Raw genomic sequence first — 24,579 nt, 5'->3', positions numbered from 1 at the left:
CCAAAAGCCATTTGATAATGCCTCTAACAAGAGACTGCCAGCTAACAGTGAAGGTCACGGAACTGAAGCCAAATTATTGAACTGGCTGGAAAACTGGCTGAGTGGTAGGAGAGAAAGAGAAGAGATAAGGGGCAGATACTCAAGTATGAAGAATGGCATCAAGCAAGCACCTGCGTTGAGGCCACATTTAATTGTCATATTTATAAATGGCTTCGATGATAGACGGAAAACCACATATCTCAGTCTGATGATAACAGGCAGAATTTTAAGCAATGTAAATGGAAGTATTAAGTTACAAAGATATTTATGGAATAAATGGGCAAAGATGTGACAAATGGACTTCATTGCAGGCAAATGCGAGGTTTGCCACTTTGAGCTGAAGAAAGATAGAAGAGAGCACTTTCTATATTGTAAAAACCAGAAGCAGTAGAGTTCCAAAGAGACTTGGAGGTTCATGTACATACATCATTAAAATGTCATGTACAGATAAAAAGGGTCCATGCTGGTCTTTATAACTAAGGTATTGGAAAGACAAATGCTTACAAAAGTTACATTAAAATTAATGAAAGTCCTGGTTAGATCACACCTGTGAACAAGTCTAACACTCTGCCTTAGAAAGGTAACATTAGCTTTGGAGGCAGCATATTGTAGATTTACCAGAATGATTCTTAATCTACAAGCTTTAAAATATGAGGAATGATTACATAAACTAGGGTTGTAGTTACAGATTCATAGCCATACAGCAAAGAAATAGGCCCTTGACTCACCAAGTCCACAATGATCATCAAGCATCCATTCACACTGATCCTACACTAATCCCAATTTATTCTCCCCACTTTCCCATCAAGTCACACAGATTCAAGCGCTCACCTACCGACGAGAAGCAATTTACAGTGACTAATTCATCTACCAACGTGCATAACATTGGGATGTGGGAGGAAACTAGAGCATCCAGAGGATACTGACACAATCAGAGGGAGAACTCCATACAGGTAACATCAGAGGGCAGGATCAAACTCAGGTACTGGAGATGAGAGGAAGCAGCTCCACTTGTTGTGCCATTGTTTTGCAGCTGCTGGAATTGGAAGGTTAACTTAAAATAAAGGGATATGTGGGAGGAAGGGGTTGGATAGTCTTAGGCGAGGTTTAAAGATCGGCACAACATTGTGGGCTGAAGGGCCTGTATTGTGCTGTACTGTTCTATGTTCTATGTTAAGGAGTAACAATTTAAATTTCCAAATTATTTGGGGAGATAGCAACAGTTAGATATGCTCGCTGGTTGGTAAATCCAAGATCTAGAAACATTGTCAAAAAGTGAGAGCCACATGTGAAATTATGGAAACATTCTACAAACATAGAGAACAACTGATGCTAAGTCAATGGTAAATTTTAAATCTGAGATTGATAGATCTTTGTTAATTAAATGTGTAACGGGGAAGTAGCAGGTATTGGGTTACACATCAGCCATGATCTCATTGGCCTAGATTTTCTAAAGTAAGGTTTGCAGTTGTCCATGAACCTACCAATATTTCCGACATAAAAGTCTGCAACTTTGGGATTTCCATGCAAATCCAAAGTCCCAAAGTTGTCTCCAGCTGTTTGCAGAAGTTTTGATGAATGGATTTGAATGATTTTGTTTGTTGAAATTTTTTCACAGATCAAGTGCAGGCAGCTCACTTCTGACTGAAAAGTCTGGGCCTCAAATGGCTCGAGTGACCTGGCCCTTTTCCTGTACTGTGTCCACCTGAGAAGGCAAAACTATTTGAGTTTCAGATCTTATTTGAGAGTCAGCATATCTTACAATAAAGCAGTCCCCTGTTAATACACTGCAGACACAGATTAGAGTCTCAGAGACATACAGTACAGAACAGGCCCTTTGGCCCACCAAGTCCGCACTGACCCTACAATGACGATTTACACTAATTCCACACCAATCCCATTTTATTCTCCCCACATTTCTCTCAGCTTTAACTAAATTCTACCATTTACCTACACACTAAGCACAATTTTACAGCAATTAATTCATCTAAAAATCCACATATCGTTTAGATGTGGAGAAAACCAGAGGAAAACCAGAAGTCAGATGTAGAATGTGAAAACTCCACACAGACAGCACCTGAGGTTGGAATTCAACCCGGATTACTAGAGCTCTTAAGCAGCAGCCATACTAACCATGCCACTGTGCTATCTTGTAGCTGAAGTGGGATTTGAACTCACAACATTCCTACTCAGAGAATTGGTCAATTAACTTACCAGCATGTCTTTGGGATGTGAGAGGAACCCAAAACACCCAGGGAAACCCATGCAGTCACAGGAAGAACATGCAAACTCCACACAGATAACATTTAGCTGATGCGCCAAATGGCCTTCTTCTGTGCCGTAGTGAGCAAATAGTGCCACTACTGAGCTTCGGCAACATGCAATGTGATTGGAAAGCTAGCAAGTTCCCGGCTGAGTTTACTCAGTGGGGGAATTTAAAATTCAAGTAATTAAATAATTCTGGAATTAAAAAAATAGCTAATCTCAGTAACAATAACCACAAAACCACTAGATTGTTGTACACATCCATCTGGTTCTTAATGTTCTTGAAGGAAGAAAATCTGCCATCCTTGCCCAGTCTAGCCCATATGAGACTCAGACCAAACAATGCACTTGACTCTTAACTGTCTCCTCAATTCAGGGGCATTTAGGGATGAACAATAAACAACAGAATGACAGAATTGTCACCAATGTCTAAGTCCCATGAACAAATAAACAAAACAAAAAATTCAATTCTTGGAGGATAAATCATCCTCAGTAGTAGGAGTAGAGGCAGCACAATGTTTAAATTACCAGACTAGAAAGATCTGGACTAATAATTCAGAAATCCAAGTTCAAACCAGGCAATTGCATCTCTGGAATTATATTTTATAGAAATGATTTACTTCCTATTACCTTACAACAGAGAATGAGGCCATTAAACTCATCAAGTGTGTGCCAGTTCTCAAACCAATCCCATCAATCTCTTTCCCTCATATCCAAAAAAAGAGACTCACATCACCTAACCTTTACATTCAATAATATTAACACTGTTGAGTCCCCCACCATCAACATCCTGTGGATTATTAAGGACTAGAAGCTCAATAGGTCAGTCACATCAATACTCTGGACATAAAAGGGTGGCACAGTGGTGCAACATAAATCTGTTGACTCATGGCTCCAGAGTCTCAGGTTCAATCCTGATCTCAGATGCTGTCTGTGTGGAGTTTGCACACCGTCTCTACAAAAGTGTGTCGATTGGTTACTGTAAATTATCCCTTAGTGTTGTTGGTAGCAGAAAAATCAGGGTGTTGATGATGGGCATGTGATTACCAGGAAATTCATGGGGCTGTGGAGCAGATGGAAATGTTTCAAGAGCCAGCATACACTTGATGGGTGAAATAGCCTCCTTCTATGTCCTAAGGAATAAGAGAAGAGTGGGTCAGAGGCTGGGTATCCTGGGTATGCCTTAAATGAATACTTCTGATCTGCATTTTTCATGGAGGTGGTCAAGGAAGCCAGAGAATTCAGGGAAGAGAACAGTGATGTCCTGAAATATATTGATATTATGAAAGAGGAGGTGTTGGTGGTCTTGAGGGACATAAAGGTGGATAAATCCCTAGGGCCTGATCAAGTTCATCCTTGGATGTTATGGGAAGCAAGGGAAGAAATTGCTGGGCCTTGGCAGAGAGTTTTTGTATACTGTATTTCTTTGCCATGGGCGAGGTACCGGAAGACTGGAGGGTGGCTAATGTGCCTTAAAAAGGGTTTCAAGGATAAGCCAGGGAACTAGGACTGGTGAGCCCAAAATCAGTGGTGGAAAAGTTACTGGAAAGGATTCTGAGAAAGAGGATCTATCGTATTTGGAAAGGCAAGGACTGATTAGGGATAATCAGCATGATGTTGTGCATGGAAAATCATGTCTCACAGCTTGATAGAGTTTTCTTGAAGAAGTGACAAAGGGGATTGATGAGGGCAGTATGGTAGATGTTGTCTGCATTGACTTTGACAAGGCTTTTGACAAGGTTCCTCATGGTAGGCTGGTCCGGAAGGTTAGATCACATGGGATCCAGGGTGAGCCAGCCAACTGGATTCAAAATTGGCTGGTGGAAGGAACTAGAGGGTATAGTGGAGGGTGTTTTTCAAATTGGAGGCTCGTGACCAGTGGTATGCTGCAGAGATTGGTGTTGGATCCCCTGTTGTTTGTCATATGTATTAATGATTTGGATGAAAATGTAAGCAGCATGATTAGTAAGTCTGTGGATGGCACCAAAATTGGTGGTGTGGTGGACAGTGAAGAAGGTTGTTAACAGGATCTAGTTGGGGAAAGTGGGCAAAGGAATGACAGATGGAATTTAACCCAGACAGATGCAAAGAGAGGCATTTTAGGAAGTTAACCAGGGCAGGACAAACACAGTGAATAACAAGGCCCTGGGGAGTGTTGTAGAGCAGAAACACCTAGGGGTGCAAGAACATAGTTCTCTGAAAGTGGCAACACAGTTAGACAAGTTGGTGAAGAAAGCCTATTGCACACTTGCCGAAGGGCCAGTTGCTGTGCTGTATAGCTCTATGACTCTATGAATTATTCACCTCCCAACACTCCAAACCTTTTCTTCCACTTACAAATCACAAGTCAGGAGTGTGATGGAATACACTTCTCTTGTCTGGATAAGTACACTCCAAAAAAACTCAAGAAGCTCGACACCCCAGAACAAAACAGACCACTTGACTGGTACCCCATTATCATCCTAAATATTCAGTTCCTCCACCACTAGTGTGCTGTGGTCGTCATGTGTGCCATCTACAAAATCCACCACCAATACTCACTTAGGCTACCCTGACAGTACTTCCCAAGCCTACAGCCTCTACAGTAAGAAGGACAAAGGCAGCAAGTGCATGGGACCATAAGAACACACGAAAGTAGGAGCAGGGACAGGCCCCACCATTTAATATGATCATGGTTGATCTACACTGGCCTCAACTCCTCTTCAGTGCGAATTCCCCATAAACCTCACTTCCTCGATCTTTCAAATATTTATCTCTGCCTTAAGTACATCTAATAATTTGGCCTCCACCTACCTTGGGGCAGAGAATTCCAGAAATTCACTACACTCTGAGAGAAGAAATTTTTACAGGCCTCAGTTTTAAATGACCAGCCCTTATTTTGTAGCCATGTCCCCTTGTTCTAAAAAGCCCTTTGCCCAACTAATATCTTTTCTGCCATACTATATTTTCAAAAACGTGAGTTTTCATTCCTGATATGGAAGAGTTCATTAAAAACCAGGGTATTCTTGATATAAAGTAGAAGAAAACTATAATCTAACGTATGATGTTGCAGAATTGCTACTGCAGTTATTACATCAGATGTGTTCATGGTTCTTCCACAACATCCATTTTAACATTGCAGTGCTGTACTTAAAGTGCTCCAATTCCCTTCCTGTTTTTTCCAGGTATTTGCTTGCATGCTGCTTGGTTAGCATACAATAAATTACAGAATCAAACAATGTTGCTGGTTAATTACAGCATTCATTTCTCTCCTTCAAATGACTCCAAAAGTAATTGTATCACCTGGACAACCTTAATCTCTACCCTGTCACAGACATTTCTTGTGATCTCTCCAGCCCTCCCCTTCTCTGCATCTTAAAATGTGCTTGTTTTCTCACTTTCTGATGAAGGGTCATTGGCATGAGACCTTATCTCTGTTTCATTCTCCATGGATGCTGCCCAATCTGCTGTGTTCCCCAGGACTTTCTATTTTGTTTCAGATTTCCAGCATCTCTAGTCTAGTTTTTTTTTGCTTTTCAGTGTAGGTTTCACATTGTTGTATACAATGTCCAGTGGCATAAGGAAACTAGCATAAAGAATAGTAGGTTGGAGATCTCAGTGGACACTTGGTATTGGTAGTTTACAGGTCATGAGATGTTAAGTTGGGTGGCAAGAAACTGAAATCTTGCAAGTCTCGTGATCATCTCTAGATATTTCCTGTGGCAAGATCATGAATCTTAATGCATAAAGAGGTTGCTTTTCCATGTGTCTGTCTCCCAGTCTAATAAATGCACAAGGCACTGATGACTGCATAATGTTAAATTCCATTTGCAAATCCTCATCAAATGAAGCAGTTCATGCCAGCATGCAGCAAGACCTAGACAACATTAAGGCATGGGTTGTTAAGTGGCAAGTAACACTTGCACAACAAAGGTGTCAGGCAATGATTAATCACGTAGAGGGGTGAGTGCACTTAAGAATACAGTGTTTTGTTGCTGAATGTGAGAACTCAGTGAGACAATGAATTATTATGCACCGTTGCTTTTTTCTGCAGCAGGTCAAATACACATTAAGTTGGGTTTTGGGCAAGTGTTTACCTCCTCCTTCCATAATGTTTAGGCCAGGAACATGACCAGATTGTTTACAGAAGAGTGCAGAAGAAGATACAAAAAAGAGTGCTTTGAAGATACATGGTAAGTCCACCCACATATCTGGAGCAAGCAGACTTTAAAAGGCTTAATAAGGTTTCAATACGTATGGATTTCATTTAAGTTATAACCAGCTCCAATGTCAGAATTAAAATAACAAAATCAACCCAAGCTCTTGTCCTATTTATATTGCTTTGTGTCATGAGAGTCTAAAAATGTAAACTTGGTCACTATACTCCAAAGGGCACAGAGGACATTTACTAGAATGGTATCAGTGATTAGGAATATCAGTTACGTGGAAACACTAGAGAAGATGGAGATGTTCTTCTCGGAATGGAAAAGATTTAGCTAAGGTTTACAGAGATATTCAAAGTAATGAAGAATGCAGACTAAATAAGGAGAAAACAGGTGTGAGAAATTGAGGAACCCTAGATGTATTAGTAACTGAAGAACCAACTTAAAATACGTGGCAGAAGAATCATAGGGGAAATGAGGAGGTATTATTTTTGCAGGGTTACGTGCCCTGACTTTGCACTAGCAGTGATGACAAAACTACAGGCATTCACTGTCACTTCCCTGTAAAACTGATAGCATCTTCCTGACTTCCCTGTCCTGTTGTTTGATGCAGAACTCCCAAAGTCACAGTCAGTGTCTTTGATTTCATTACTGCAGTTCCCTCCAATAAATATTTCAAAATATGGAAGAATATAAAATTAAATGAATGTTTATTTTTAAAATTTCTTTATTATATTTCAACATCAACATTAATAATAAGAATATATTTTTAATATGCTTGGCTGCTTGGCCATGATGATAACATCACAGATGCTGGTCACCAGAGAACATCTTGAACTGATTCCAGACACCAAAAGACTTCGAGGTCAACAATGAACTTCATTGCTTCTCCACTGAAAACAAATACTGTTATGTTTTGGTGCAAGTGGGTTAAATACGTCTAATAGGAAATTGAATATAAAAGTAAAAATTCCAGCGCTTTAGGGGAAGAACAGAGAATTGTGAATATTTGAAAGATTTTTTTTCCGAAGCATAAGATTGATTTTTTTTCAAAGCATAAGAACAACAGGCTAAGCAGCATATTCTGTGTTATAACATGTAACATCTGTTGATGTGTAGCAGACAGCAAGCACTATGAGATAACCAAACTACAAAATTATCATTGTAGTGTGGTGATACAGCATTGTTTTTCAAACTTCTTTCCATGGGGAAACCACTGGCAAATACTCAGGGCCTTCTGGAAATACAGTATTTCCTCACTATCCTTAATCCCAGTTCCAATAATCCCAACAACAAGATCCAATTGTCTTCAATGGAAATTAGTAATACCACCGCAGACACCTAAGGAGGATCCATGTGAGTACAATTATGGAATTCAGATTAAGACAATTCAATGATACCTAAAGGAAAAAGAACTCTAATAAACTGTGTGTTCATTGTCTAATATGATAGCAAGCCAACTGCACCCAAATTGCAGCTAAATGAGGAGCATGAGGGAACAACACAACTGAGCAAATTGCAGACAGGCAACATGTGACCATTGTTGTCTCTGAAAAGATAATCAAATACAACCAAAAGAAACTTGTACGGTGACTTCTGAAGATCTCAGTGAAGTACCCTATCACTACTCTACACTAAATAACATTCACCAGTCAAGCAATACATTCTATGGGAGGGCCAAAAAAATTGCCATTTGATGCTTGGACTCAAGTGAATTTTCAGGCACCCACTGAGAAAAACACAAATAACATGATTTTATCTACAGAATATAGATTTTTAAATACAACAAATGAAACTCGATTCAAATTGATGCTATGAATTCCAAATTCTGTTATAATGATCCTCTTGACAGCCCCACTGGGGTTCATTACTGTGAAGTTCGATTGTACTTCTGCACCATCAGGGATCCCTGTCTATTTTCCAAAAGACCATGTCAACAGTAAGAAAACAGTGTTTTCATTGCAGTAAACATTTTAAAAACCAATATACTGGTACAGAAATAGCATTCTTGTTGGTCAATAAATACAGAAAAAACTGAATTCCCAAGGCATGCCATGCCTGGCCTCAGACGTAAATTTGAAGACCCACAAAATTCTCTAAGAGATTCACAGATCCCAGAGTCTAGCAAACTGAGCTCCTGAAATCAGTAATATTTTCTAACCTTTTAATAATGCTGTAGATAAAAAGTAAATGGAATTACAAAGGCATTGTGAATTAGAATTTGCACTTACACATGCACCACAGGATCTTTGCTTCATCCTCCGACAAGTATGAAAACTATCCTGGGAGGAAAGTGTTTGCATGCACATCATCTCATAATACTTTGAAAAAATTCTAAAGTATCAAACAGTTGGACAGCTACAGATTTCCTATTCTTTAACTTTACTGAGTATAAAGTTGAAATGTTTTTTTTTTACACCATTCATTTGTAAAGTTGGCCCAAAAAGAAATTGTAAAAGATAGGCAAGTAATGTTGCAATGCAATATGTATGTATTGATTCAGCCTTTACACAAACTTCAAGTAAGCATTTGATTACATTTTTTTCTTTAAATGGCTGCTGTATAACTTTAAGTTATCATAGTTTTTCCATTTATAATAGATTTGTCAGCTACATTAGCAAGATTATCTTGGTTGAAAAGTAGGCACAGTTGAAACCATCACCTCAAGGGTTAAAAAGACTTCAAAAGTAACAGTTCTAACACATTTTAGCGTGGTTTCTTATGCCAGTACTACGACAGCATTTACTTTCACTGCTAAATATCAAGAAACCACAAATAATGTATAAACCACTGCACAAAGCAAACAACATACTGCAACTAACTTCTTATTATCCCTGTCAACTGTATTTCTAATGATTAAAAATTAAAAACCTTCAATATTACAGATACTCACAATATGAACATTTAGAGTGTCATTACTCTTACCCCTTCTAGAAAGATTCCTTTTCACAGATTATATCTACAGATAAGCTGCCTTCATACTTTGGGATGGCAGAAATGAAACATCAGCACTGATTCTACTAATGATGAAATTCACTAAACGACAATATGAAAAGGAAAAAACTTTGATACATTATTAATCAAAGGGCTGCCGCAAGACCATTAGAAACACGTTATTGTTCTTGTATTCTGACCTATAGATTCTTACTGCTATGTGCAGAGTACTTATTACACATATTTATTTTGTGCTCCTCTGTCAGCACACTTAACACCTAATTAAATTTTAAAGCTGTTTATACCACACCTTGCAAATATTCTTCATGTGCATGGACTGATTTCAATTTACATGCCGCTTTTACAAATGTTTGCACTGTTGATTTGATATCTGACATGCAGAGCTGCTTGCTCGGCCAGCCTGACGATTGCCAATTAGCACTAATAGTCATCATCTACACTTAAAAAATCTCTGCTTTTCACATACTGACTGTTGAAAAATATTAAAGAACAGTAGATACAGTTTGCAAATCAGATCTCATCAGAAAGTTGAATTCAATACAGTACTCAACATTTTGTCAAATTACCAGTGAAAAATACCAAGGAAATAATATTACAATCATAAAATGAAAAGCTTAAATGGAAAGCACAATAAAAAGCAGGTTGAAATAGATGTGCTGATCACTTACACTGCTTCTATTTTTCATTAAGAACAGCAGGTTTCCTTTCAGGCGGCACCATCTTTCTATTAGTTCTGCGTGAGAAAATGAAACATTAATAAAATGGTATTCTGCTGGTGAAGGAAAGATGGTTCTGAAAGAAGATGCATCAGTAATAAAGGTCAGGGAAGAAAATCATTATAAAATTCCTGCTCCAGCCAGCAGCTGCATACATATGACAGCCTGCTAAATGCCAGATAACTCCCCAGAAGGCTCTTCTTACCCTGCAGCTGAGAGATTTGGTGACTGCAGCAGAAACCATCTGTTTTTTCATTGGCTTCCACAGGGAAAGAGAAACAGGAACTTGTGTGATTTTATGTAAAACAAGACATTAGTATTTTTAAATAAAAGATAAAAACTCATAATAATGCATTACATTAAGATAAATTGGCTTCAGCTATGGAAATCATGTTCAGCAAGCCAGGAACACAGGTTAAAATATTGATATTTTGATAACATGTGACCAACCAGTACAGTTAAGTGAAACCTCGTTATTTTCACCATGCAAAACATGAAATAATTTGTTAAACTGATTTAGTAATATTTAATAATTAAAGTACAAATCAAGTAAGTATCCTCATTAACAGGCATTCTTGAGAATGTTCTTAAAAAAGCAACATACAGTAAAATGGAGATGAATTCTTCCAACTAAAGCACAATAGCTTCAAATTCCAAAAGGACAGGGAAAGGCTTAGGGTGGTGTTTTAGGTGTGAGTGGGAAGGACATGGGTGAGTCCAGTAGGGGGAGGGAATCCTGCAACAAATCTGACATAGAAGTCCTTCTGTTCTTGATGTGGGACCTCATATAAATTAATGTGTTTATAAATCCTGGCTCACAACTGACCGAATGAACTATATGAGAAGCGAATACTAGCGTGTATCTAGCAGCAAGAGGTCACAGCTTGAAAAAGTGATTGGTCTTTGGCAGTCAGTGGCAGGGTGGAAAACTTTGGACAGAGGGCATGGAGGGATAGGATCTGGTACATGGAAGAATTAAAAGGCTCTGGGCAGGGTCAAGAAATAGGACAGCAATCTATCAAATATCAGGAGGCAGATAATCTTGAGAAAGCAAATCATGATGCTTGCAATAAATATGTGGAGGTACTCTCCTATCCCCAATGGCCGACAAACCTGCCCAAAATAAAACTTTAAACATTATTTTCCAAGTCCCTTCAGGCCAGGATGTGGCTTCAGTAGGATTTGCATGATAACTGAGCTGACACTTGCTCCTTTCCACTCACGCCTCTACCACCCTGTGGTAAACCACCCCACTCCTCTGCCTGCATCCCAATGTCCCATTCAGGGCTCAGAGTGCATTTGCAGACCCGATCCTAATGGCATCAGTAGACCTAATCCATAAATTTAAAATAAAGTACCACCCCCTTCCTACAACTGGTATGTTGTCCAAAAGAGCAGATTGATACTGGCACATGGAGCAGGTTGAGAGGAGATAAACGTATTATGTTAACTGTCCCTTCCTATTAGGTGGTTTTCATTAACTCGAGTGGCAATTAAAATCAGGACAGTATCTTTCAGAATCTAAACAGAAGTAGCTTCAAAGTTCCACTGTGCATGTGAAAATGTAATTTTCAAATTAAAGAAAATATAATTCCCATCTATTTTTCCAGAATAGTCCAACTAGTAGTCTGAATTCTAATATACATTGGAGTATATTTCAGTATGAGTTCAGGAACTGAGTAAATTCCCAGTGGTCCAAGGCAAGTTCCTGGACTCTCACCAAACAACAAAAAACCTGCTCTTTCTCAAGATCCAAATCACCTCCCAGGAGAATAAAATGCAAATCAATACGTGATGGGAAATAAGCCAACATCAGAGATCTATACAAAGCTGGAAACAACTTCAACCCAAACAATATAAAATTTAGTAGTGAGTATCCTATGATCCCTAGACTCACTCATGCACCAGGAACTAAAATTAAGTTAAATGTTTCAACCCTTCATTATTCATTGTTCCATGCTTACAATAGCTATCACAACAAAGCTAATGTATAATACATTCCCCTGCAGGTGTCAAGCTTTCAAAATGCCTCACTTAATATGCACCTCAATATAAATTCTTGAAATGGTAACAACATTTATTTTCAAAAATTAATGCATCAATAAAACTGAAATCAATGAAGAATTTTTGATTTGCTAGATAAAATATATATTTGCCATCATTTGTTTGAAAACATAACATAGACTTCAAATTATTAAGTCCAAACAGCTCTTAATATTTCAAACAATATTCATTTTTGAAAATTGCATGATTAAAATAAATTGGAAAAACAAAATTCAGAAATACCTCTTTAGCACAACAGTGACAATTTTAACCCTAAGCAGATCTGATTAAAATCACAGGTTCAGCCCCTGGGAGTCAGAATCCAAGCATGTCCTAATCGATTTTAACTGGTGAGTTTCATCATTATATCAATTGTGTCTGCAGCCACCAACCCACGTCTATTGTAAGGCAGCAGTCACAGGCAGTATATTTAAAGAGTGAATGCACCTTAAAGGGAAGTTGCAATCACTAAATCTGAACTCCTGTTTTAATTTTGATTGATTCTTCAAATGGACAATGCCTACAGATTGGATAGAGGGAAAAAGATTTCTCCAGTTTTCAGAACCTTCATTAGAGGTGTAATTGACAGCTGGAGGGGTAACAATAGGGCAAAGTTTTACCATGAGGGAATAAGATGCCCAATTATTTCTCAGCAAAAGTGTGAATAAAAGAGATTCAGAAACATCCTTCACCACCAATTGCTGAGCACACTTTATTCCTCTCATGCTCACTTCCAATGGATATCTGGTGCTTGCTGCCTACACTGTTTCCACCCACACTATACTCTTCTCATCTTCTGTCAGTTATTAAACCTGCAACTCCCCTCATTCTTCTTCCTCAATTTATATTCAAGTTCGTTACTTCCTACTAAAGACATTACCATTCTCTTATCATCCCGTCTCAACCTTGCCACCAGATGCAAAAGCTCCAAATACATGCCCTTCCCTTTTCTGTAGCAACTTATAAATCTCCCTGTAACCTTCTGCCAAAGAAGGCAACATACAAGAGACCAAAATAAGATCAGTGGAGGAACCTCCAGCATTATTGCCTGTGGGAATCAGGATATGTGAAAGTGAATGAGACACGCATGGGATGATAAGCCTCAGTTCCTTGTACATGTTCAGGAATCACTTTAACTATCACAAGCATTTATAACTTCATTCAACTTCAAACTTTGTCACACAGGCTGAAGCTGTTGTCCTTACATCTTATGCTGTGATGCTTTTCCTGTTTGAATTGCCATTCTTCCATTTTTTTCTTCCAAATCACATCATACAAGAATCGTTTTCCATTCATTAACATTTCAACCAGAGTAAATCTTGTTGTGGAATATGGCATTATCCTACAGCTTGGGAGACAAACTGCAAATTGATATTTCATGGTGATGTCAGCTTGACCTTCCATAACCTGCTCCTTTGATGCCTCCTTTACTTTGTGAACCAACATTTATACTTCCCCCATTGAAGCTGAGTATTAACAAGGTAAAATGGGATTTTGTTCCCTTGCTCTTCATGAATTGTCCAAACTGAAACAATCCAAATTGTGGACCATTATCTATTATAACTTCAGGAGGTCTGTGTGTGATATAAAAAAAATCTCAAGTTTTTGATTGTGCATCACGTGAGAGAACACAACCCCACATGCTTTATTTCTAGAAACACCGACTGTCAACTAATACAAAGAAGAATTTGTTCCTTTTTCACAGTAATCAATATGCACTGCTGGAACAGCCTTATAAGCCAATTCCACATCTTTAACAAGTTGTGTTCTGCACTCCTGACAAAGCATATATCTACAGGCTAGGTCTTCTATACCTTTGTCAATGCCAGGCCAATTGACAAATCCTCTATTAACTGCACTCTGCCTGGAGTTCAACCATTGTTTTCCTTTACAATACTTTTGCATTACTCCCCTGTGTCCTCAATTTATACAGCTCTGGTTGGTGGACAATTGATAGCAGCTACAGTGAAAAGGTTTCACACTTTCTCTCAGATTTGTATCTGAATCTGCCCATTCAGTTCATGTACATTCATATCTTTGCTTCAAATTAAAATTTTTCTGCATAGCCCTTTATGTTCCACTTTTATCATAAGGGTATCTTCTACCACCTGTGTAGTATACATTTCATTTTTTATTTGTCTTATGGTTTCTTCACAGAATAATGTCGACGAGGCATTCACTGAAACATTTTTCTCAAATGCTCTGTATTCAATGCCAAAGGAAGATGAGACTAATAAGGATGGCCCAGCTCTGCATCCTTAATGCCACCACAATTGGAACAGCAGGCAAAGGTCCCAAATTGGCCTTTAGTACATTATGGTATTAATTGATGTGATAAAGATTTCCAGCAAACATTGATCAAACTTGTAACTCTAAATAAATCACCAATGCTGCTTTCCTGAATTGAACATAAACCTTTCCATTTTGTTCAATGCACATGATGTTAAAACAATAGGCCTTTTGCGGCTACTGTACATAGTGTGACTAATCGCTGCCCAACCTCCACACCTAGAAGTATCACAAATAAGGTTTAATGCTCAGCTGGTGTTGCAATGCACCAGAAATGACTTAACCATGAGGATTTTCTTAGAAAAATCATGTGCTTTTTACTGTTCTAACCACTCCCCCTCCACCCACCCCCACCTCATGGCTCTTCTTTCTTTAATAGCTTGTAAAGTGGTGACAACGCAATGGCAAGATCTGGAAGAAGCCTAGTTTTGCATTAGATTATAACTAAAAACGCTCCATCATATTTTGGAGTTTGATGGCCTCAACTTATTCTTTAACTGGCTGCAGTGTATTTTCATCTACTCTTAGACTTCAATTAATTATTTCCCTTTCACAAAAGTCCATTGATTTTTTGTGAGTGTTCACATAATGTTGATGTAATCTTACAAATGATTACTCAAAAACTGGAATGTCATTTTCCTCTTTCATAATTACATAAACAATGCTGAACCTTTCACAACACTGTTGCTTGGAATATTTTGGATGATGATTTTTGCCCAATGCAGTAGGTTGATTTATGAGTACAAGTCCTCATGGATGTCTATTGTCAAGCAGCATTGAGACTCTTCGTCAACATTAAGTTGGGCATAAGCGTAGGGCAGACATAGTTTAGTGAAAAGCTTTACTCCTGCCAATTCAGCATACAGATCTTGAGTCATGAAGAAATATAGCATGGAAACAGGCCTTCGGCCTACCAAATCCACACCAACCATGAAGCACCCATTTTTACACAGATCCTACCCCAAACCCTAGTTGTTGGATATTCAGCCATATAAAGAGGCCATGATCTTGTTGAATGATGGGGCAGGCATGGGAGGTTGAATGGCCTACTTGTGTTTCCATTTCATGCTTTAATATTCTTATTGGGAAATTAAGCCTGGCTTCCCAGCTCCCATAAGTTATTTGTTAGCATTAGCAAACATTATTATGGAGGCCAGCTAAAAAAAATAGTAAAAGTAAGAGAAAATTAACAGTCTTAGCATTTTCATACTTGGCAAACATTGTCAAAGGAAGCAAAACACTGATGAAGGCTGTAACTTATTGCGATATAATTAACATAATTCACAACTGTTCAGATAAATAATAAGGGAACACCTGTCATCTTTTGGTATATTTCTTTTTACAATATTTTTATTAATTCCACAAAAAAATACAGAGTACATGCATCAAAGAGAGGATAAAAATACTACTGAATACATTGTGTTAAATCATACTTGAGATCACAATACTTTAAATTAATAATCACATGTAATAGTTAGTTAATAAAGAAAAAAATGGAATAATTTTATTATAAAAAAATATCTACACCCACTACCAGAAACCAAAACTGTTTGGTAAAAGAAAAGACAAGGAAAGACCCTTGAGACAATATGATATCAGCCAATATCTGTACTTTAGTCACCAAATCAAAGGTTTTGAAAATAATTCATAAAAGGTCCCCACAGGGTTTGAAAGTCTAAGTCAGATTCAAAAATTGAACAACGGATCTTCTCTAGATTCAGGTGTGACATAACATCCCGTAACCATTGAGCATGAGTAGGCGGAGTAGCTCCTTCCATTTAAGCAACACAGCTCTCCTGGCTATAAGAGAAATAAAAGCCAGAATATGTAGATCAGAAGCCTCCAAAGTTATATCTTTTTCTCCGACAATCCCAAATAATGTAGTCAAAGGATTAAGTTTAACATTTATTTTAAAAAGTAGGGAAAAAGTTTGCAACACTTCTGTCCAATATTTTTTAAGACTCTGACACATCCAAAACATGTAAATTAAAGAAGCCTCTCCATTATTGCAGTTGTCACAATAAATATATCCAAATAAAAACAGGATAGTTCATCTTTAGACAAGTGAGCTCTATGAACCACTTTAAATTGAAGGAGAGAGTGACAGGCATGTATATTTCTATTGTTACTTTTTGGTTCTCCAGTACCCCATACCCTGAAGCCCTTGACCCAAGATCAGATTCTCCCTATCTGAGTCAATTCCCTTGTCTGCTCCAGAGGAAACCCATCACATCCCCTCCTCCATGATCTGAGTCTTACCCTACTTCCTCTACTAATTTCACTATAGCAGAGATAACAAAGAATAGGTTTGTGTGAGTGCTTATCTGTGTAAGGTCCATTCTACTGAGCACAGAGTTGTGTACATTGCACATAGTAGAATTTGAGTGTGTCCTGAACTCCATCACCATGATAAGTCCCTCTGAAGATTACCTACAGCACTTGGTACCTACCATGATCTCATTCTACCGCCAATTAGAAGACTTATTCCCCAATAATCCATCTAGAGGCAAGCTATTTGGCCTCAGATTTGTGCTGTAAAATTTCCCATCTAGTCAGTCTCAAGCCTTGTAATAAGGGAAACTTACAACAAGAACAAATTAAAAGCATTTTGCAGTTTTGGGAAACACATTCTTCTGGGATTCCTGAACCTCAAAATGGCAATCCTGCATTGAGTCCAAAACCAAAGTGAAATACAAGCTTGGAGCCACAAGAGACTGCAGATGCTGGAATCTGGAGCAACAAACAATCTGCTGGAGTTACTCATCAGGTTCAGCAACATCTGTGGGAGGAAAGGAATTGTCAACGTTTCAGGTCAGATTGGAAGGTCCTGATGCAGGGGTTCGAACCGAAATGTCAACAATTGCTCGACCCGCTGAGTTCCTCCAGCAGATTGTTTGTTGCTTAAAATGCAAGCTTTTTAGGTGCCTGGATTTGCTTGTGATCATGCTTGGAGTGAGGTATCATTTAGAACCACCATCTTTGTCTGACATCAAAGCATAGGAGTTGCACCCCACAGTGTTCTGGAAGCTGCATCTGTTTTTCATGATCAAAGTCCCCAAATAGTCTTTCAATGTCAGAAATGAGAAAGGATTTTTAGTATGTAGGCAAATGCAGCTGTTTGCATCAAAACATTAATTAGTTAATTGTCAACAGATAGTTCATTTTTAAAAGAAGGCACATTTATTCTACTACTTCTAGCTAGACACTCCTATCTCAGCGTCTGGAGAACAGTAGATAGGCTCTGTGAATCATGTTGGGACCCTTGAAATGCTGTTGGTTGGTGACCTTGCACCTGTGAGAGCACAGCTACAAATTGAAGTGCCTCAGCTGCTGGCAGTCCAGTCTCACTTGATCAGCTATCTGATATCATTGTAATCATTTGTTGAGCAGTGGCTAGGGAACAGACAGCTTGACAGTGGTGGCACTTGCTCATCTCATACTGTCATAGTTACTCCTATGGGTGCTGAAACTCCCAGTAGTTTGTGTGGGATTAAACTGCAGGATGTGGCTCACACTACGAGACCCCGTGCTGATATGGTTATGACGAGATGCAGGAGCCCTTCAGTTTGTACAGCAAAAGGAGAGGAATGCTGCCTCGGGTGGATCACATTATTGAAGTAGAGGGTGAGGGTGCAGATGTGTGGAATGAAATCACACAGGGGTGCAAAGAGTACGTCTGTTTGGTGGAAGTAGGGCCAGGTACCTAATGTGATGTTGGCAAACTTACTTGTGCCTCCTTAGGACAATCAATGTCTTATTTATTGAAGTAGCTGAGAAGTTACAAAATCACTTCAACTCAGTACCATCAAAGATTGTGAAAAGTTACTTATTTGGAGAGGCATTTAGTTCTGTCATGGTACTGCAATTTTGGTATGTTTCTTAATTATGCAATGCACAATAAGTTTGCATGTGAACTAATGGATGAGCATACATAGTCCAAGATTCATAACTTTAAAGGTTTAATGTTCAAACAGGGATAACTAAATCTGTGGAAGGAGTCTCCAGAAATATGAAAGGTTTTGGCCAGTACGGTTCTGCAGTACTTTATCCTTGGGAATCAGATTATACATAAATATGTGTGCAAATGTCTGTATTTGGAAAGGTAAATTTTTTTATCATTGTAAATGCTTGAAAAGCTGGAAAAAGGCACCAATATTAAAACAACTCTCAGACAAATAAACAATAAAGTAAATATTGCACAACATATTTAATGCCTTTTAATGTACTATCCATGGAAGCATTCCCCTCCATTACCTTGGATAATCAAGCGTTTTACATATTAAATCAAATGCCAAGCCAATCAACTGTAAATCCAGGCCAATAACCTATGCAATGAAAGAAGAGCTCAGCAGATTTCAGCAATGTGGAGTATTGGTGAATGTGGCACAGAGTAATTGGGTGATACCGTTAGTGTTGGTAACTAAACCCAATGTGACCACCAAGTTCTTACTTATTATGGCACAGAAAAAGGCCATTCACCCCATTGTGTCCATGCCATACACAACAATCCCATCATCCCCATTCTCCTTCCCTTGTAGCCCTGTAATGTAGTCGCTCTCACATCCCCATCAACTCTCCTTTGCTGCTTTTGCCACCCAAATGTACTAATTTGAAATAGCCATTTAACCTATGGTTCATCTTTGGAATGGAGGAGGAAACCAGAGTCAGGGGAAAGTGTGCAAATTCCACATAGCACCCAAGTTCAGGATCAAACTCTAGTCTCTGCACCTGTCAGGTTCTGTGGAGATTAAAAAGTGACCTTTGACAGAGCAGTAGATAAAAAACAATACATCTTTCCCATTCTGCCCATCACCCAGACACCTATCCACCTGGACTTCTTCTCCCCTGATCTACCCTCCCTATACCCATCCCCACCCCCATCTGGTTCCATCTGCCCATCATCCCTCACTGATCTGGTTCCACATCACATTCCAGCCTCTGTCTCGACCTTACCCCCTCCCCTTTCCTTCCCCACCTGGCTCCATCTGCCTTATCTGTCTCCACCAATCACCCCCACCCCCACTCTCCCACCCAGCTCTATCTGCCTATCATTCCCCATCTTACCTGGTTCCACCTTTTACCTAACAGCCCTGTCTCACAATCCCTCTCAGCCTTTCACATTCTCAGTCCAGATGCAGGGTCATGATCGGAAACTTTTACCATTTCTTTGCCACCACAGATGCTGCTCGACTTGCTGAGTTTCCCCCAGCAGTTTGTTTTTTTACCACATTTGTGAGAAGCAAATCAACATCTGTATAGTGGTGGAGCTAGTAGAGCTGCTGTTTACCAGCTCCTGCCCTACAGGTTCAATTCTGACCTTTGGTGCTGTTTGTGTGGAGTCTGAACGTTCTCTTTGTGCCTGCATGTCTCCTCCCACATCTCAATAGGGTGTGGATTGGTAGGAAAATTAGCCACTCTAATTGCTCCTAGTGTGTGGATCAGTAGAATCTCAGGGGAAGTTGATGGGAATGTGGGGAAAATAAAAAAGCCATGAATATTCTGAATATTCAACAACTAAGCCTCCACTATTGAGCTGAATGCAGCAACAGTTGTGCATAGAGGATTGATGGAAGAAACTACTTCAGCCATTGTCGTGCCACTGACTCACCCAATGGTCATTGATGGAAGCTGGAAAGCAGATCATCTGTTCCCTTGATTGCAGGACCAGTGAGGTCCTGAGCAATCAGGATCTTTAGGATAAAAATGAAGGAATTCAGAGAGTAAAAGCCAACTATAAAAACATTAAAATTCATCATGGTGATAAATTCAACAAAAGCTTTCAGCCCAAGTACTGTTCAATGTTTGTGTCACATTTAATAAACTTTTAAATGCACATTTCTTGTTCAGCATTCTTAGAGATATAAATATTTACTGTTGCAAATAATGCAGTCAGTTTTCAAAAGGGACATTTTTCAAGGTTAATAGAAATATAAGAGCAAATTTAAACATCTGGCCACTTAGGTTGTCCTGGAAAAATGGGTGTGAGGTCTCTAAATTTTGTCAATTTGACGTATGCCATTTTGAGTTGCAGTCTCCAAGCATCCAGGGACCCATTCAAAGCCACATGAATGTCTTGTATATTTATTTCAGGACCCATTTTCCTCATTGCTTCATTTGCTTATAAATTTGGGGGGGGGGGCAGAGTTGTGGATAGGGGATTTGCATTTGGGAATGCATTTCTGCATTATAAGTAATCTGTAGCTGCAGTTTGATTAGTTATTTTAATATCTTCTTACATCTTGATCAGTATGTTTTAATAGGTCTACTTTCTGTTGGAACTAGAATTCAGAATGATTACATTAATTCTGAAATTAGAAAATGTACTACTCTGAAATTTGTTTTTTCTGCTTAATTATAAAAATTTTGAATTGGTAGAATAATCAACTAAAATACTGAAATTATATACTTAAAACATAAAAATCTATGTGGCAACAAAGTTTTAAAAAATCTGGTTGTTATGGTTGGTATATCACCACAGGAAAACCTCTCCAATTTACATTTGTTAGTTAGCACAGTCCCCTGTGGGGTCTTTGTTGCACTAATCAAATTCAGATGCTTATAAATTGTCCATTTTTAAACAGGCATCATTTTCGGAAAGTAATTTATATTTCTTTTGTATTATAAATTGAATGAAGCCTTCTCAAGATTTACTGTGAAAAATTAAAATGGAACTGTGAATTTCAAATTGCATTAAAGTGGAGTATTTTAATCTGCAACCTTCTACAAATCCATAAAATGGTAAAAATTGTTTCAAGATAATTAAAGTGAAAATATATGTACACATGATATTGCGATCTAACCTGAGAATCGTTTTTGAAGGAAATAATTGTGACCATTTCCTTTCAATTAAAATTTGCTTTAAGTACACATTCAAAAGAATTAGAAGCTGTTGGCTCAGTTTCACTATATTAACATGCTAATATGATTGTGCATTTGTTGTTCACAAAATATTATAATATACCCTTAAGAAGGTGGTGACAAAGCACATAGAAAATCATGATTAAGATCAACAAGGTTTTATGAAGGGAAAATAGTGTTTGATAAATCTAATATGAGTTTTTTGAGAATGTAGCCAGCAAAGATGTTAAGGCGGAACCAGATGTAGTATGACCGAATTTTCAAAATTAATAAGGTACCTCACAGTAGGTTATTACATAAAAATCCATCAGAATATTAGTGGCAACATTTTAACATGGTTAGAGATTTGAAATTAGAGACGAGGAATATGCAAATTATTTCAGTCTGTTATTGATGATCCGTAGAGATCAGTATTGGGTCTTCAGCTATTCACATAATTTATACTAAAACAAAAGGCAGAGTGTATTTTACTTATCCATTTTTCTGGATATGAACTTCACTGGCAAGGCAAACAATTATATCCATTCTTAGTCCCTCCAAGAAGGTATTCTTGAACCATCTTCTTTAACCACTGTAGTCCTTCTGGCAATGGTATTAGATGGGGAGTTTTAAGATTTGAACACACAGCAGTACACACTGCAGCCAATGTGGTAGAAAGAATGAGTGTTTAGGGGGTGGATAGGGTGCCAATCAAGTAGTCTGTATCTAAATTTGCTGATCAAACACCATCAGGAGTGAAAGTGAAAATTGGAAGAGATTCATCAGCTAAGATACTGCTATAGATGAAAGTCAGCAGGAGATTTAATTACCCATGCCTGACCCACTTCCAGGTTTAATGATATTCAGAGTAATTATTCAGGACCACCTCCCAGCTGCATACTCCTTATGGTGCCATTGCTGATGCTTCTGTCCTATTGGGGCTGGTGATTTCCACAGAATCAGATCTATGTCAGAACATTGTGAGACCAGTCAGTGGCATAGCTCTCCCAATTTTGGAACAGAGAGTGAGGATGATACTTCAGTGTTCACTGAGCCTGGTGCACTTCTGTTGTGTTAATCCAACAGATTCTTAGTCACCATTTCTGGTTTACATTTCAAATTTATTTAATAAACTAAATTTATGCAAATAAACTGTCACTTTTAGGCACTATGAAAGAATTAGTTAAATTCTTAATTTCAATTCAATATAGATACCAGAATGAGGAATGGTGTGCAGAATGATTGAAATAATAGAAAGGTGTTCAGAGTTTTCAAATATTGAAATCCTGGATGGAATCTGGCTTCATGAAGACTTAAAAATTGTTTAAGCAAAATAAATCTTTGAGAAGAAAACAAATGAGCTTTTCCAAAGCAGCTTAAGTGATGGATGAGAGGTGAGAGTTCTATTTTCGGTCAGAAAAATTAACAATGCCAATAAAATCCATCAATAAGGACTAAGAATGGAGCCATCAAATTAATAAGCAGTACCTGTTGAATAGACATGAAAAATAAGAAGAAACTTTGCCATGGCATTTTGTCTTTACACTAGAACAAATTTACACTCAGATCCAAGTTACGTCTGTGAACATAAAATTAAATCATTGGTATCTGAACAGATGTATTTTCTTTCTGAACTTTTATCCATCTTCCATCCTGGTGTAAAGAAATAGCTGACATTTTGACTAAAGGTTATTTAGGACGAGAAAGAATTACGACAAAGGGCCTGTTTCTGTGTTGTATAACTCCATGACTCCATTATACAATAGTGACTGCATCATCTGTAGAATAGAAACCTGCCACTTTAACCCACAAGAAGGACAATTATAGAACATGTTTGGGCATACTGCAGGTTCTTATCCAAGTTGCTCACCATCCTGACATAGAAATAGATCTCTGTCCCCCTATCTAAAGCAATGTGGGGACACTTTCACCAAAAGGACTGCAGTGATTCAAGAAGATGGGTCAAGGGCAATTAGGAACGGGCAGTAAATTTTTGCCTTATCAGCAGTGCCAGACCCTGAGTATTAGAATGCAAATAGTAAATAAGGATTTGAAGAAGATAATATTTATCTCAAATTTGAAGAAGTCCAAAGCAAAGTGGCATCATTTCCACTTTATAGATATTGCACTCACTAAAGCATAATTCTTTTCCTCCTTAATAATCTTGTCAAAATGGGACAGTCAGTTATTAGTACCTTGTGATGCTTCTTAGCATTGACAGAGTATTGTTTTCCTAAGTTAGTTTAGACACTGCGGAGTCTTGAAAGCAATTACCTGCATGGGATATGGTTCCAGAGATCATATCCATCCACTAGTACCTCAACTACATTGTCATTCTTTATGCCTCCACTGAGACTGAAAGTGGTAGCTGACTATTCTACTACAGGGCTCATTAGAGACCTCAATCCTCTGTAGTGACCAATAGTAAAGTTCCATTTGCTTCCCTGTCTGGGAGTGCAAAGGCCAATTGCATCACCTGCAAAACAATTCCAGCCAACATCAACACACTAAGCACAAATTATAATACACAATTATCATAAATGGAAGGGCATTTCAGAATGATGCAACACAGAAAATATGTTTTATTCAGACACACAAAATGAAGTTTGATGTTACAAAATTAAGAACCATTTTTATTCATTTTCTTGAAATCCTTTCTCATTAAAATCATAAGTCTTAAATTTAGTTCTGTTGGGTGATTGTATATAATGGGCTTGAAATTCCTCCACATAGCATAACATTGTTGTTTTATCTGAAACTTAATCGATTCAGTCCTTTGTGCACTCACAGCAATTCATTTCAGACTCTCTGTTTATGATGTGCATGCAGCAAGAGGGTACAAGGCACGCACTGTAATGTTAAACAGCAAACAATGTCTGCTTTGACATCATTTGTGGAAAACTCTTTAGTGCAATCAAGGCCTGCAAATAACATAGATACAGCAAAGCACACCTTAACTAAAGTATTGAGACTTGATTAAGACATAATTATAGAGGACCCACATTTATCTGATTTGTTGCTGAGTCCAAGATGCCAATCATTTTGGAGGTATAACCTCTAAAAGGTTTTTGCTCATCACTTGCTCCCACTGCTGCTGTCTTTGTCATCCATTATGACATAACTAACTCTGTAGACCAGTGCCTGATCGCATGGCTGACACTCCCACTGGACTAGGGTCCAATCGCATGCCCAACCCCCCAACCCAGACTACACAATCATGTGACTAGTGTCCTCCTCCAACTGATGATGCCTCTACAACACCCCACCTATGGACATCACCAGCATCACCTAAA

The 24,579-nt window shown here is 38.3% G+C and overlaps 1 protein-coding gene across 1 annotated transcript in view; it reads right to left on the bottom strand.

Annotated features, from left to right (window-relative positions):
* Positions 1-24,579, bottom strand: part of inpp4b (inositol polyphosphate-4-phosphatase type II B) — a 561,052-nt gene that overhangs the window by 469,204 nt on the left and 67,269 nt on the right. The window contains exon 2 of the mRNA XM_052042054.1: positions 10,070-10,134. Within this exon, the coding sequence (XP_051898014.1) occupies positions 10,070-10,087 (18 nt within the window). The 5' untranslated portion in view covers positions 10,088-10,134. The remainder of the gene's footprint in view (positions 1-10,069; positions 10,135-24,579) is intronic.

This window comes from Pristis pectinata, chromosome 2 (assembly GCF_009764475.1).
Source record: "Pristis pectinata isolate sPriPec2 chromosome 2, sPriPec2.1.pri, whole genome shotgun sequence".
NCBI classification, from domain to species: Eukaryota; Metazoa; Chordata; class Chondrichthyes; order Rhinopristiformes; family Pristidae; genus Pristis; species Pristis pectinata.
The sequence above is the reverse complement of the archived record's forward strand: the minus strand, read 5'-3'. Positions and strand labels throughout refer to the sequence as shown.